Below are 16192 nucleotides of genomic sequence, written 5' to 3' on the forward strand. Positions count from 1 at the left end.
TTCTGAAGATATATGCATTGCTGATTGTGGTACAACTCATACGATTCTACAGAACCGAAAATATTTTACCCAAATAACCAAAACTGAAGCTCAAGTCGGAACGATTTCCGGCATATCTAATATAATCGAAGGTTTTGGAAAAGCTAGTTTCGTCCTATCTAATGATACTCACATAAACATTCCAAATGCATTATATTCTAGTAAGTCTACTAGAAATCTTCTTAGTTTTAAAGATATTCGACTCAATAATTTTCACATCGAAACTACCTCTGAGGCTAATAGAAAATATCTTCTTATTACTTCCGCTAATCCTAGCAACAAGAAAATCTTAGAAAAGTTTCACTCACTTTCCTCAGGATTATATATGATGAAAATTAGAACTATTGAGTCACACAATGTCATTGCTTCCAAACTCATAGATCCAAAATCTTTTACACTTTGGCATGAAAGATTAGGTCATCCTGGCGTCTCTATGATGCGTCGTATTATAGAGAATTCTAATGGTCATTCTCTTAAAGATTTTAAAGTTTTTTCCAACAATGACCTTCCATGTTCAGCATGTTCATTAGGAAAAATGATTACTCGACCATCTCCTGTTAAAGTTCGGCTTGAAAGTCCAACTTTTCTAGAAAGAATCCAAGGCGACATATGTGGACCTATACACCAATCATCTGGCCCATTTAGGTACTTCGTGGTATTAATTGATGCCTCAACAAGATGGTCTCATGTTTGTCTTCTCTCAACTCGTAATGATGCTTTTGCAAAATTACTTGTCCAAATAATCAAATTACGAGCTCAATTCCCAGATCATTGCATTAAGTCAATTCGTCTAGATAATGCCGGTGAATTCACATCTGCAACCTTTGTCGACTATTGCATGTCTGTAGGAATATCAGTTGAACACCTAGTTCCTCATGTACATACACAAAATGGGTTAGCCGAGTCCTTTATCAAAAGACTCAAACTTATTGCAAGACCGCCGTTATTGAAAGCAAAATTACCTACATCTATTTGGGGTCACGCAATACTTCATGCTGCTAATATTATTAGGATTAGGCCAACTTCCTACAACCAACATTCTCCGCTACAACTGGTACTTGGTCAAGTTCCTAATATTTCTCACTTCAAAATTTTCGGAAGTGTTGTATGTGTACCGATTGCTCCACCACAAAGATCGAAGATGGGAGCTCAAAGAAGAGTAGGTATCTACGTTGGTTTTTATTCCACATCTATAATTAGATATCTGGAACCTCTAACCGGAGATTTATTTACCGCAAGATATGCATATTGTCATTTTGACGAGTCTATGTTTCCTCCATTAGGGGGATATAAACATTCAAATAAAGTTAATCCATACCTAACGGAATGCATCAGGATTATATTTTCTAGATCCACGTACCGGTCAATTCGAACTTGAAGTTAAAAGAATCATCCATATGCAAAATATCGCAAACCAAATGCCTGACGCATTCAATGATTCTAGAAATATAACTAAATCTCATATACCCGCAGTAAATACTCCAGCTAGAACAGATATACCAATTCAAAAATCAGATACAAAAGAATTGGTTACAGAATCAAAGCCATGCCTGAAGCGTGGTAGACCGGTCGGTGCAAAAGATGTTGCACCACGAAAAAAATAAAAATAAAGAGAATTGCCCCTGAAGTGGCACATGCTCCAGAAGAAGCAAATACCCCTGAAGTGGTATTATCTCCTGAAAAGATTTCAGTCCCTGAAGATACGGGATTAAACAATCATGAAATTTTAATAAATTATGTGCATGATATGAAATTATGGGATCGAAGTAAAGCCATAATCGATGATGTATTTGTGTATTCCGCAGCATTGGATGTCGACATAAATTCTGATCCTGTACCACAAAGTGTGGATGAATGCCGTCGAAGAAAAGACTGGCCAAAATGGAAAGACGCAATCCAAACAGAGTTAAATTCATTGCGTAAAAGAGAAGTATTTGGACCAGTTGTCCAAACACCAATTGGTGTGAACCCTGTCGAGAATAAATGGGTATTCATAAGAAAACAGAATGAAAATAATGAAATTATGAGATATAAAGCCCGACTTGTAGCACAAAGGTTTTCTCAAAGGCCTGACATTGATTATCAAGAGACATACTCGCCAGTGATGGATGGAATTACTTTTCGTTTCATATTAGGTATGGCATCTAAAGAAAAATTGGAAACACGTCTTATGGACGTCATTACTGTATACCTGTATGGTTCACTTGATAGTGAAATTTTTATGAAAATCCCAGAAGGATTAAAAATGGATGAGTTCAAGAAACCTCGTCATATATACTCCATTAAACTTCAACGATCATTGTATGGACTGAAACAATCTGGTCGTATGTGGTATAACAGACTTAGTCGTTATTTACAAAAGAATGGGTATATTAGTAATCAAATTTCGCCATGTGTTTTTATCAAAAAATCACAATATGGTTTTGTGATTATTGTTGTATATGTGGATGATTTAAACCTTGTAGGAACAACTACAGAGGTTGATGAAGCTGCCATATATCTAAAGACAGAGTTTGAAATGAAAGATCTTGGAAGGACAAAATATTGCCTTGGTATACAAGTTGAGCACTTGTCATCGGGAATTTTCCTCCACCAATCTACATATACAGAAAAGGTTTTGAACAGATTTTACATGGATAAATCTCATCCGTTGACTACTCCAATGGTGGTTAGATCTTTAGAACCTGATAAAGATCCATTTCGACCACGAGAAGATGGTGAAGAGGTTCTTGGTCCTGAAATCCCATATCTTGGAGCAATTGGTGCACTTATGTATCTTGCAAATAATACAAGACCAGATATTGTATTTGCTGTGAATTTATTGGCTAGATTTAGCTCTGCTCCGATGGACAGACATTGGAATGAGATCAAGCATATATTTCATTATCTTCGTGGAACAATTGATTTTGGGTAATTCTTCCCGAAAAACTCAACATCTCAGCTGATCGGATATGCAGATGCTGGATATTTGTCAGATCCTCATTTTGAAAAATCACAAACTGTATATGTATTTACATATTGTGATGCAGCCATTTCCTAGAAATTCACGAAGCAAACTATAGTGGCAACCTCAACAAATCACTCAGAACTTATTGCAATTCATGAAGCCAGTAGAGAATGTGTTTGGTTGCGATCTATCATCAAAAATATTCAAGAATCATATGGATTACCGGATATCACAAGAAGTCCTACTGTCATGTTTGAGGACAACACTGCATGCATTGATCAACTCAGGGAAGGATATATCAAAGGAGACAGGACGAAGCACATCTCACCAAAATTCTTCTACACTCATGAACTTCAAAAGAATGGTGAAATTGATATACAACAAATTCGATCATGCGACAATCTTGCTGATTTATTCATGAAATCATTACCGAATTCAATATTTGGGAAATTGCGACATAGTATTGGAATGCGACGACTTAAAGATTTGTTACAACAAACTTCAGAGAATGATTAGTTTTTCCAAGGGGAGATTGTACTCTTTTTCCTTCGACAAAGTTTTTATCCCACTGGGTTTTTTTTTGACAAGGTTTTAATGAGGCAATCTATGATCCATAATGACAATCAAAGGGGAGTGTTATAATATGATTATCACATGGTCAATATTGTGAGCTTGTAATAGTAGGGTTATGAACTAGCACTTGAAATTGCATACATGCAATTAATGCCTTATTCCTTGCATTGCATATAAAAGCCATGCAATTGTGAATGAAAGGAATACACCAACAACGATCTCTCCTTTGCTTGCATTCCTTTTATCACCTATGTGCCCCTTTTATTTAATCCAGCTATTGTTATAATATAGTTAGTATTTTACAACAATTTTAAATTTCTCTCTTTCATATCATTTTTAAGCGTTCTTCTTTCAAAAATACTCTAATGACACCTAAGATGTGAAATATATTAGAAAATGATATTTTATGCACCATTAGAATTATACTGAGACCATAATTCAATTTTTGATATGCAACCCATACCAACTCATTTGACACTTGAATGACATTTCTCATACATTTTATGTTAAGACACCCTCTTAACATCCTTCATTTAAATTGCTCTGAGGTGAAATAATGCCAAATATTTGACTCTGATGCTACAAAATATTGGACCGATGTTTTTCTCCGTTCCAAAAATTTGATTTATTATTCACTTTACGTTTTGCATGCATTTAATTAAACCTGAGTCGATATCCGTGTCGTGTCGTGTAAGTCGAGTTTCCAAACAAGAAAAAGGACAAGATACGGTAGATAGATATAGAGATTAGTTTGCCGACCTCTGTAGAAAAAGAAAAAGAAAAAGGAAGTACATGATACACAACACGTATATAGGATAAAACGTGGCGTCCTGTGGCCTTGACACCACTACAAAATAAGGGAAAGCAACAGCGATACAAAATACAAAAATATCCTAAAACACAAGTAGAACAAGGCCTGAGCCAAAAATGGGAGCATCCTCATCGACAGAGCATGCAACACCGGATGAGCGAGATGCTGAGAACTTGGTAGCATCAACAGCAGGACAAAGCCTAACGCTTCTTCAGGCTGCGTTTTCTATTCTCTCCCATCCCCACACTCATTCTATTCCTCCTTCCTCTCTCCAGGTTTCGTTAACATATTTATATTTATTTCTTGTCCACGTTTAAGCTTAATATATCATACAAATTGTATAGCAAACAATTTTTGTGGTGCTTTTCTCAGCTACTCAGCTTGAAACTTCTTTTATATTAAATTTTGTATTTGTAGCATGTAAATTGTTTGATCATAAGTGGATTATGATTTATATACAGGATTTTTGTTTTAATCCAGTTGCTCCTTATAAGCTAAGCTTTGACTGCTATATATATGTTGCTAAGTTTTTTGTTAAATATAGCTCATATTATCCATATGTCGTCAAATTAATACACTGGAACTTATTAGTACCAATATTTTTACTCTATTGAAAATTCGAATTACATTACATTTCACTACTGGATTGCTGGAGTTCAAGTTATAACAGATTCACAGTATATGTGTTACTGTGTTGGGTTTTTAATTCGTAGTTATAATAATCGCAAAGTAAGCACGGAATGCTCTTCCTTTTAATCAGTGTGTATGACCGTCTCTCGACCTTTTACTTGCAAAGTAGAAACTGTTAATATGTACAAAGGAGAGAAAACAAGGGCAAATCTGGGGGAAAAAATTTAGAGCTTGCAGAGAATTTGAATTATATATAGTACAGGTATCATATATTGGATATCAAGTTAGGTAGAATTATTTAGTAGGGAGAGATAGTTTTAGTACTATTATGAAGCTAGGATGAACTGTACAACATACTATAAATTTTTCTTAATTGAAGTTAAATCTTTTTCCAGCAATGCTTTAGCATAGACTATGAGAAGGTTGTGGGTGAATCGACAAAAACTCCTGCCGGATTTTCTGAGTTGCTGAAACACATAGGTCCCTCTGTCGTTGAACTGTTTTTCTTGGCTGAAAACGGAGGAATCAGTTGGATTGAATTCTTAAGAGGATATACCAAATGCTGTGGAAGAACAAGTGCATCAAATTCTTTCAACACCCTATGTAGAGTGTTCGCCATTGCAGCTGAAAAGGCGGGCCTGTCTACGAAACTGGAGTTTGAAATGGATGATTATGAGTGTCATATGACTGGATCATTATGGTCCGCTGATCTGCTGAAGCTTCTTTGGGTTTGCTGGATGATGTCATGGCATTATAGAGATAAGAATAATTCTCAGCAGGACACTAATTACAGTCTTCCAGATCTCAATCATATAGTTCTATCGGCTGTAATGTCGTGTACTGATAGTAGTAGTAACATTGATGTAAGAAGCTGTAATGTTTTGGAGTTGAAGGGGGAACTTTCTGCAGAAAAGATCTATACGTGGGCCTTAAAAACAGTGCCTTTACTAGCCGATATCTTTCGGCAATTTGTACAGGCAAAACTACAGAAATATGTACTCCATCAGGTACTGGATTCCGTTATTATAAGTTAGTTTAGTCACGTCCTTGTGCAATATAGAACCTTCTGTATATCAATGGCATGCACACACACTATTTTTTAGCTGCATATCATCAAATTATTTGCGCGAGTTAACTCAATTAAAAATGCATTTAGTATATATTTTATTTTTTCCCCCAAGAATCGGTTACTTGACATGTGCTTTTTCATATGTTTTTTTCTCGGTCTTCATCTTCCCTGTTCGTTATAGACCCACGAATGCAATTCATATTTTCGGTAGAGAAGCAGACTTGCACAAAAAAATTATCTACTTATGGATATATGCATAACAGAGTTCGGGTTAATATTGTTCATTGATTATGAAGTGAATTATGTTATCAAACATCGGATTCTCACTGAGTTTAAAGTGGGGGTAATACTATGTCATTATTGCTGACTATTGTAGTTAATCTTTATTTCTAATTGTGTACCTCTGTCTTGGATAAGCTCTTGGAATCAATAATTTATCAATATTGCAATTTCATTTGTAGCAGGACAATTCAAATACATGTGGCCCGTCTGTTGGCGGTATATCCTCAATTGAATGTCACACTTGCCTTCTGACCCCAGGAAAGGCCTGGGCAATTTCTCTTACCCTAAGAAGTACTTGTTACGAGGAAATTGTAAAGACGTGCTTTCCTAACAATGTTTGTGAGACTGACGAAAATCTACTTTATAGGTTTGCACTCTTCCTCTTTTGGTTAGTCCTAAGTATTGAATTTCTAGTTTCTTACGAGCATTATGGCTGCATCTATTTCTATTTAAGCATAAAACCTGGAAGATGTCTTTTTATTTGTGCATCGCCTTCGATGTTATTATCTGTAACCCATGGCATTTTGGTGTAATTTAATGATGTCTATGCTTCAAACTAAATTTTAAGTCTGTCATATATATGCTTAATCCAAGCGTTCCAGCCTCAAAGGCTAATATTTGGCCTTCCTGCATCTTCCCTATTATATCTACAGGAAATTAGTATATGTTTCCACTCTCCATTCTGTAGTTCCTGCAAAATAAAAGGATACAACTGCACAACAAAATTCTGGTCATATCAAAAGAATATGTTTTCCATTCTAATAACTTTATCTAGCAATATTCACAAGTTTAAATCTGAATTTAACCATGTAGGTCATCTCTTCATGGTAGAGGTCTGAACAGGTTCTGGGCAAAAGTTGAAGGATATGAAGGTCCATTACTCGTGCTGATAGCTGCTAGTTCTGGAGAAGCTCGCCAGGGTAGTGCAGATGTTGAGAATTGGATGGTTGGTGCACTTACTAACCAGGGATTTGAAAATAAGGATACATTTTATGGAAAGTCTGGTAGTTTATATGCTTTAAGTCCGGTGTTTCATACATTCTCAGCTTCCGGTAAGTATCTGGAAAATGCTTTACTTCTAATTTCTAAATCTCATGGGGCTGTAGGATCTATTCCTGGGGTTATGATCAGTAGTTTATATTCCTTTAGTTAATATCAGTAGTTCGTACTCTCCGGTGGAATGCTGAAATGTTCATTTTCATCAGGAAAAGAGAAAAATTTTGTGTATTGCCACTTGCACCCTGCTGGTAGAGTGTATGAACCCCATCCAAAGCCTATCGGAATTGGTTTTGGAGGATCTATCGAGAAGAAGAGAATATTTTTGGACCAAGATTTTGCGACTAACTTTGAACCACCATGCATCTGACAGAACTTACCAACCAGGTTCCCTTTGTCCCAATCAGGTATTATTATGTCTCTGCAATCTATATTACAGTATATATGTGATATTGTAGACTTTTATAGTATTATACTCTAAATTACCTTTATGATGGAGGAACTTTATAATTAGATGGGAAGATGCAGCGGTTGAACAAGTTACACGTAATTAACCAACCTAGGAATAGAAATCACTACAAGTGAGAGACTGCAAAGGCTAGCCAAACCTACAAGAAGAAAAATAAAGATTGTTCTTATAGCAATATGGTATATCCATCTTTTAGTAGCTGGTTACATTAATAAATATGGAGCTAGCTAGAATAAATTTCATAATCCTAAATATTTTAGCGTCTTATTAACATTAAAACTCAAAACATGCAGTGGCCTGCTTAGTATACAGATGTAAATCTGTTAGTTTTCCTAGTTTGACTAAAATGATGCAAATCTGTTAGTTTTCCTAGTTTGACTAATATATATTTCCCCTGCGATTCCAGGTGCAAGTTAGCTAGGTAGTCTAAACTTGCATAAATTATGATTTCTAATTCTAAAGGATGTTTATATTATTTTTGGGAAATGCTATCATGTGTTACCTGCATTCTCCTTGGCAGCATTACGAACTATTTGCTTGTAGAAGTTTAATGTAAATTGCCTTGTTGTAGGGATTCTTACCACTTGAGGCATCAGTAATAGAAGTGGAAGTATGGGGACTTGGTGGTACATCAGCGAAGGAAGTTCAACATGCACATAAAACGAGAGAAGACCTTTTTACTGAACAAAGGAGAAGGGTTGACCCTTGCTGTCTTTTTGAACAGTTTGTACGACTGGCATGAATTATTATTTGTTTCGTAGTAAAGTTCCCCATGTTTTCTTTGGCAGGTTGACCTGAAAACATTTGGTAACTGGCAAGACTCGCCTGAGAAAATGATGATGGATATGACCTCTAATCCCAATGCCGTCCGAAGGGAAGAGCGCTGAGAGAGACTTCTATAGGTGTTTTTCTGGTGTCAATTAACCTCTGTTGCCAGCTACATTCCTCTCAGTAACTACTTAACGATATTGATGCGTATCATTCTCCTGTCAGCACATATGTACCATAATTGTCTTCCGACAGAAATACAGTTGGTTGTTTGACTAGAATGTTTTCATAGAGAAGCTTTTCGGAAGATGTTGGATACGGACTAGTGGAGAATGAAGCTGCATGATCGTAGGAGAAATGGAGAATGATTAAAAGTGGTATATTGTATCGAACTTCTGAGTTTAGGTGATAAACTTGAAGAGGTATATATTTTTCGTTCTTTATCAGTTTTGTTCCAAGTTATTAAATGTTTTGCCAGATTCTCAGTCCATTTCGTATAAAATTTCTTCCAAGAATTATATACTTTATCCGGGAATCAACCTTAAGCTCGCATGAGAATGTGAGTCCCTAGTTCGAACAATTCGGCTAGAATGACGTTTCTTGCTTAAAAAGAATATACTGAAATTGGTTTTTTTTTGTGCTTTGAGTACATCAATTGTTTGCTGATGTTCGGTGACATTTTTTTAAAAAAACTGAAAACAAGGTGGGGTTGAATTTTACTATTTACGAAATAGATTGATTTTTACATCATAGATTGATTTTTTTGTCCTATTTATCTTTCCTTTTTTTTAGAAATAATCACATATTTCACAATATTGGCAGTGGTAGAGATTAATTGTTTTTTCCTTGCCACGACCATGGTGATTACGATGATAATCATCACGACGACCATTTTCATCTTTTATTACAACCGTGTTCTTTTTGTACATATTGTAACTTGGCTTTCCTATTCGCTGTAAATTATTTCTGAACGTAATAGTTTTCTGGGAAAATTTCACATAAGTAAAACATAAGGATGGGCAAAAGATCTGAGAGTTTCCTTGAACAGAAGTTTTCCAAAATGGGAAACAACAAACCAAAAGATATATTATTACAAATGGGGATTCATACTCCTGCATATTAATAACAAGAGAACATAATTTGACAAATTTGAATCTGAATGATGTAACCAGCTCATTACTGTTCTAAACCATAAAACAAGAAAACATCCCAATCCAAAATCCAGAAAATAAAGGTATTAATCACAATATGACTGATAATTAGCATGAAATCTCTTTTGACCGGACCAGAGCCATGCATCTGCTTGATGTCCCTAGTTATTATAGAGTTTGTTTGTTGTCTCCCTGTCCATTTATTTGCTTTATCGCTGCCACTTTTTTTTCTGACAAGCAGAAGTTTAATATAAGTGACGATAATTATGTGACCTGCAACTTTGCATTACTTGCATATAAAAACACAGAAGAAATACCTTGAGTAGGATTGTTTGCACTCCCCTTCGTGCTCTGCTGTGCCACAGATGTGGAGCGCTGTATGCGAGGCGAGCCTTGCCTGCCATTGGTGCCAGGCAGGGAGTGTCTCTTTTTGAAGTAAGATTCCTTGTCTAGCACATCAGGACTTGACCTTGGAGAGTTATTGGCATATGCTTTAGCCCTTGCAGATTCTGTTGCTTGCATGTAACTAGGGACAGATAGCCTGCTGCTACTATCTCTTGGTTCCTGATCAACATGATCAGTTTTCACCGAACCAAAAGAATTCCGACGCTTTCCAGATTTCTCATCTTTAGGTAATTTTTCTAAACTACTTCTAACGCCGGAATCATTACTGGGTAATGGTGATCGTTTACCGACAGATAAGGACTTCCTTTTTTGGCTAGATCCATTTTTCACATTTCTGGTCTTCTTTGATTTTGTGGATACCTGGCTAGAAGGTGTAGTTTGGGAGTCAAGAACAGTTACCCAGCCTTTTGGAGATGTTCCCGGTGAAGACTTGTACATGTGATTAACAGTTTCATGTTCCAATTTTATCTGCATACTGGAAGCATTTTTCTCCAACCTGTCCTCTGGCTTTGAGGATTCTGCATTGACAACTTCCGTATTGCTCTGATTTTCAGATTGAATTATATTGGGGTTGGAAAGGTCAGAATTTAAGCTGATGGATGGATCATCAACCCTAGCTTCTTTTTCCATGCACATGGTAATGTTCTTAGGATTGTTCACTTCTTCCTCAGAGATATTGACTTCAAGCCCATCCACAGCTCCAAACTCAGACTGCTCAGGTGAATCAAGAGTAGAAGTTATGGAAAGTTCAGTACCACATTCAGACCCGTCAAGTACAACCTTCGAGGCAGATGAATCCGCGTAATCAGCCAGGCTGGTGTTCCTTGTATTAATTGAATTTTCTACAGAGGAGGAAACTGCAACCTCGCTGAATTCAGCTCCACTTTCTTGATTGCAGATATTAACTGAATTTACTAAATTGGATGTGGACATTAGCTCTTCAAATTTTGAGTGGGCTGCAATAAATGCAGCATTACTAGCCTTCCTAGATCCAAACACAATCTTCCTTCCCTCGCTTTCAGGTTGTTCCGAGGCAACCCTTTTTACTGAGCGCTTGGGTTGCTCCTCCAGTCCAGGCTTGCTAGAAAGGTTGTTAAACCCTGTGTGAGGACTAAAATCTAATGTTTCATCAAGAGGTTGATGTGGATTCTCGCTTAACTTTGTAAGGTCCTGGAACTCAGGCCAAGGCTGCTCAAACTTTTGGCTAGCCAAGTTCTGCTCACTTTCAGATGGCATTGCTGTTTCCTTGGTCTCAGAGTTCAAGAAAGGGACAGATACCGGCATAGCAACAAACATAAAGTCTGCTGAGTCGGAATCCTTTTTAGCTGCACATACAGTTTCCACTTGATTTTCAGGATGCTTCACTGTCTCCTGATCCTTCAGTTCCGTACTTGGTTCTATTTTTGGAGATTGTTCAATTCCAGAAGGTGAAACTGACGCCCATCTTTCCATCCATTCCCAAGCCGCGTCTGGTCTCGAAGGATCACACTTGATGTTCATGGATTTGGTATTTGGTGATGATTCCAGAAGCTTTAATTGAATATTAATTTTATGTTAAATTCACAACAAGAATTCAGCAGATAATGACTTCTAAGGAAACAGTTGTATTTACAAATTACAATAGATTAGAGTAATTGAGTCATACCCGACGAGCAAAGCTATTACTAAGTAACTTCTCAATGGATATGTATGCTACATCTGGTTTGGCGCCTGATTTTTTCCCTCCCTGAAAAATAATTCAAAGATATCCACTTGAATTTGTTGTGAAGAGACGACGTTGAGTTTAACTTGCATTTGTATTGTATATCGATACATATAATATTAGTTTAAGAAGAAAAGAAAAATAGCCGTTGTAAGAGAAAACTACTGGAATCTTAGACCAAGAAGCATTACATCTGGAAAGTGTAAGCAACAGTTACAGATCAGATACAAGAAGCTTACTATTCATTATCGTTAATGAAAAGAAGAAAAATATATTAACAATGATTCCATTGTGACAATGAAAGCCTGTACCAAGCTTAATAGCCTGACAGAAAGGAGTTAATAAAATTCTAAAGTCAATTTGGCTGCTAACACGTACCTTCTGTGTGCGGTTATCATTCCCACGCTTTACATGCGGCTTCTCTTCATCAATAAATTCAACAGGAGAATAACGAGTATGGCGTGCACGAACAAGGATTTGCAATTTGATAATGGCTTGCACGCAACGCAGTGATCCCACAGCGTGTTTTCGAACCAGGTGTCCTCGTACAGCTGCTTGCAGCATAACTAAATTCTTTTGCTTTGATAGTTCTCTTTCAGCCTGATCAAGTCCATCGATAAGAATAGTAAGAATTGATGTCCAAAGGTACACCGAGCTTCTAGTACGGCTATTTTAAAAATTTAAGTTTTTTACCAAGAATCTTCTAATAGCAGTCTGGATAACTGTAACGACAGATTCATCAGGTTGAATTTCCAGTTTAGCGTCCACATTCGCTACGGCTACGGGCTCAAAAAATTTTGAGTTCAATGAAGCTGGCAGTTGGGGCATTTCTTCAGTCCATTGCATTTCAGACGATTTTTCTGGAAGACAAGCTTTAGCTTGAGTCTGATAGTCAACACTGACAGATTCAGGGCTCTCCTTATTGAGAGAAGATGGTACTTCTGAAATCACAGTATTGCTCAGCACTCGATGCCTCGCAGATCTCTTCCGGAAACTCCATCCACGTTTGTCAGCCGAAGACTTGTTCTTTAATAATTATAAACAGAAATTTTTGGAGAGGGAGTTAGAGAGAGACAGAGAGATCCTATAGTCACACTTAAACAATCATACACTGGTACTAGTTTTAAACAACAGGTCTTTGGAATTAACCTATTATTCTATATAGCTAACTGTCCACAAATGTCCATTCTTAGACAAGGAAAAGAAGGCACCGTGTTTATATGGAAAGCAAATATATTAAGAACAAAAGGTCAATTTGGAAAATTAGTACTGGAAAACTGACAGAGAGAGATTTTATTTGCCACAGTTTCAACAAGGAGCATTTACAATTATCAACTTCAGAGTTTAATTGGTCTTCAGATAAGAAAAGCGAAAAAATTTGAAAACATTTAACAGGAAAATGATAAGAATGTGATGTGTCAAAGAAATTGTCAACTTAAATGTGTATTCCAATATAACAAAAATGTCAAGGAAGCGCTTAAAAAAAGAAATTTGCTAGATCAAACTAAAGACAATAAGGTGATTAGAAGGTGCTAGTGTTGAAATCCAAATGCAATTTATATTTTTCTTATCAATTTCAGCCACTACAGGACTTTAGGATGGCAAAAAGTCACCAACACAAACCCATTTACCCTAATACTGAAATGAACGATAAAATAAATTGACATACTTTTTACAACACAGCACATAAACTTGTACTAATATTTAATTGTTCCTGACGTAACGTGGCAACTCTGAGGACAGCGTAACACCTCCAAAACATTGAACAAGGAAACCGACAGTGCAAAGCAGCAAAAGTTGAGCAGGCAATTGTTATTATTTATTCCTACGCTATTTACTAACTGCCAATAAGGTATTTTGTTCTGTTGTCAAGAACAACGTATTCCTTGATCAAAACAATATAATTACAAAAAAATATTCAGGTTCAAATTGTCCCAGTTGTCTTGAAATTCTCTACTCTAACATTGCATAGAAAATGATAACCCCAACTTATTACGAATTAGAAAGCACAGAAAACTTTACGTCAGTGTATTTGCTGACATATACAACACATGGATGCAATAAAAGAAACCTTTAGCTGACAAAAACATCGACACCGAAATTTCAATAGCTAAAAGTCCTTTGATATCTAAAATGCAATCCAACTCCAGATCACTAATCATAAATCAATAAATCATGTATCTGAGAGATTTTGTTTGTAATTGATTTTCTTTAACCAGTCATCCAAATTTTACATTTCAATGCTTTGGAATATTAACACTTAAAAACATACCATAAAGATATTCACTTTACCGAATATAAAGGCCACATTAACATTGTTGAAACAAGAACACAAGCATTAAACAGTAAAAATATTAGTATGTCAAAGAATAATTTAACCACATAAAAATTGACTTGGGGTTTTTCACATAAATCAGTAGCAAGAGATAAAGATTGAAACTTGAGTCAGCCAACAATGAAATTGAATCACAATGTAAAAAAAAAAGAATTGAGATATTAGCATTACATACATAAATATAAGTAAAATAAAATATACCTCAGAAACTTGAAGATCATCTCTATCAACAGAGTCACTTGCACAAGTGATGATCTTGAAGCAAGATGTAGTGGATCTTCCCATCTCTCTCTCTCTCTTTCTCTCTCCCAAATCTCTCTGTATTTGAACTCAACTCATAATAATATTATTACGACTTATTATACCGTTTATTGGGAAATGTAGCTAATATAGGGAGTGTGCGTGGGGGTAGGCGGACTTAAACACGCTCCTTAAATCTAGCTTGTTTTTTGCTTTTCAAATCCGCTACCTTATTTATTTCATCAATCATCATCCACTGTGAAATACTAATAATACAAAATTATAATTATCTAAAATAATACTCCCTCTTTCTCCCCCATTTTTCTACCTTTCTTTTTCAGATATCTCTTCCAATTCTTTATATTTCAAAATATATCAAAAATAATCAACGATCTTTTCATTCTCTTTTCTATTATTTTATAGGTATTTCTTAACCTCCGTGCCCAAAACAAATTTAAAGAATTGGTTATAATCTACTCTATGGTTAATTTATATACATTACTTTTTGACATGCTTTTTAATACTTTTTAAAACATAACTTCTTCATATTTTTTTAAATTTTTTTTTCTAAATAAAAATTTTATATTTAAACTTTTATTAAAAAAAAATTTAAAAAATATTACGAAATTATACTTTATAGAAGTCTCGAAATACGTGCATATATGTATATAACAAAGTGAAAGTGGGACGGAGGTAGTAATTATCTAAAATTTGTTAGTTATGTCTTAAAAATAATATTTCATTACTATTTCAAGTTTTATAAAACTTTATTATTTAAATATAAAAGTTGTAAAACTTTGTTACATGCATTTAGAGAGTTTCAACAAATATAATAAACATTATAACTAAAATTTAATTAAGAGAAATGTGTAAGAATACGTTTTACATAATCTCCCTAATTTTATTTCTAACGCCTTAGTGAATTTTTAGGTCAAAATTTCTCTCCCAGATATTTATTTACTAACCAATTCTATGTAAGGATCCGACCTAATTTATTGCTTAACGTCAACACAACAACAGTTAACACTTAACAGTGATGTATAATCAATATTCTTATCTCTTAACTGTGTGGTATATATTTGTTTTTTGCGTTATGTTTAAACAAGTTAAAGTCTAATTTTGTCTAGGATAATTTTTTTAACTTCAGACACAATAGAACACAACATTTTATGATCTATTTATGTAAATCCATTTTTGTCAAGCATTAGGATCAACTTATTTAAACTTATTTGATGCTTTTATACGACAGGGGGATAGCCAATTATGCATATTTGATGTTTAATCATTTTTAAATACTTTATATTCTTTGAGAGTGATTGAGAGTGAGAGCGGTCCTTCAGATTAATTAAACCAGTAAATGTTGAAAACATTAGTAAAGTTGACAGTACAGGTAACGTTATATACTGTATATGGATGGACTTTATAAATTGAACAGCTCACTAATTACAAATGTATACCAGATTACCTGTACTGTCTGAGTCAAAATGTTTATCCCATTTTGATTTTTTATATTGTTATTATTAATTTATGTTTAATCTCTAATATCAAATATTTATAAATATTTTAATATAATAAATTTTTTATATTTAATATTAATACGAAATTAAAGATATTAATAATAAAAAATATATATTATAAAACATATATAACACAACGTTTTTAGGGATGAGCGATTACTATTTTTAAATCATAGAAGTGTTGAGAACATTTAAAGCAGCTGTACTGTCAGTGGGTTCATAATTGGATAAAAACTGCGAACGTTCCCCCTGACTTTT

At 35.0% G+C, this 16192-nt stretch overlaps 1 protein-coding gene and 1 pseudogene across 2 annotated transcripts; one reads left to right on the plus strand and one right to left on the minus strand.

Annotated features, from left to right (window-relative positions):
* Positions 1-4390: 4390 nt before the first annotated feature.
* On the plus strand, positions 4391-9027 carry LOC141684362 (uncharacterized; annotated as a pseudogene).
* Positions 9028-9645: 618 nt separating this feature from the next.
* Positions 9646-14542, minus strand: LOC141684360 (protein IQ-DOMAIN 32-like). 2 transcript variants are annotated; one of them, XR_012560632.1, is made up of 7 exons: positions 14379-14542; positions 12536-12868; positions 12221-12442; positions 11786-11866; positions 10053-11670; positions 9754-9965; positions 9646-9696 (listed from the first exon to the last, which is right to left on the minus strand). XR_012560632.1 is itself a non-coding variant. In XM_074489286.1 (6 exons), exons 1-6 carry the CDS (start codon positions 14460-14462, stop codon positions 9904-9906), a joined length of 2400 nt encoding a protein of 799 aa, XP_074345387.1. In that variant the 5' UTR covers positions 14463-14542; the 3' UTR covers positions 9646-9903. The 2 variants fall into 2 exon arrangements, 1 of the variants encoding a protein (XP_074345387.1); XM_074489286.1 differs by having other exon boundaries at positions 9646-9965.
* Between the last annotated feature and the right edge of the window lie 1650 nt (positions 14543-16192).

Source organism: Apium graveolens, chromosome 9 (genome assembly GCF_009905375.1).
Source record: "Apium graveolens cultivar Ventura chromosome 9, ASM990537v1, whole genome shotgun sequence".
Taxonomy (NCBI): Eukaryota; Viridiplantae; Streptophyta; class Magnoliopsida; order Apiales; family Apiaceae; genus Apium; species Apium graveolens.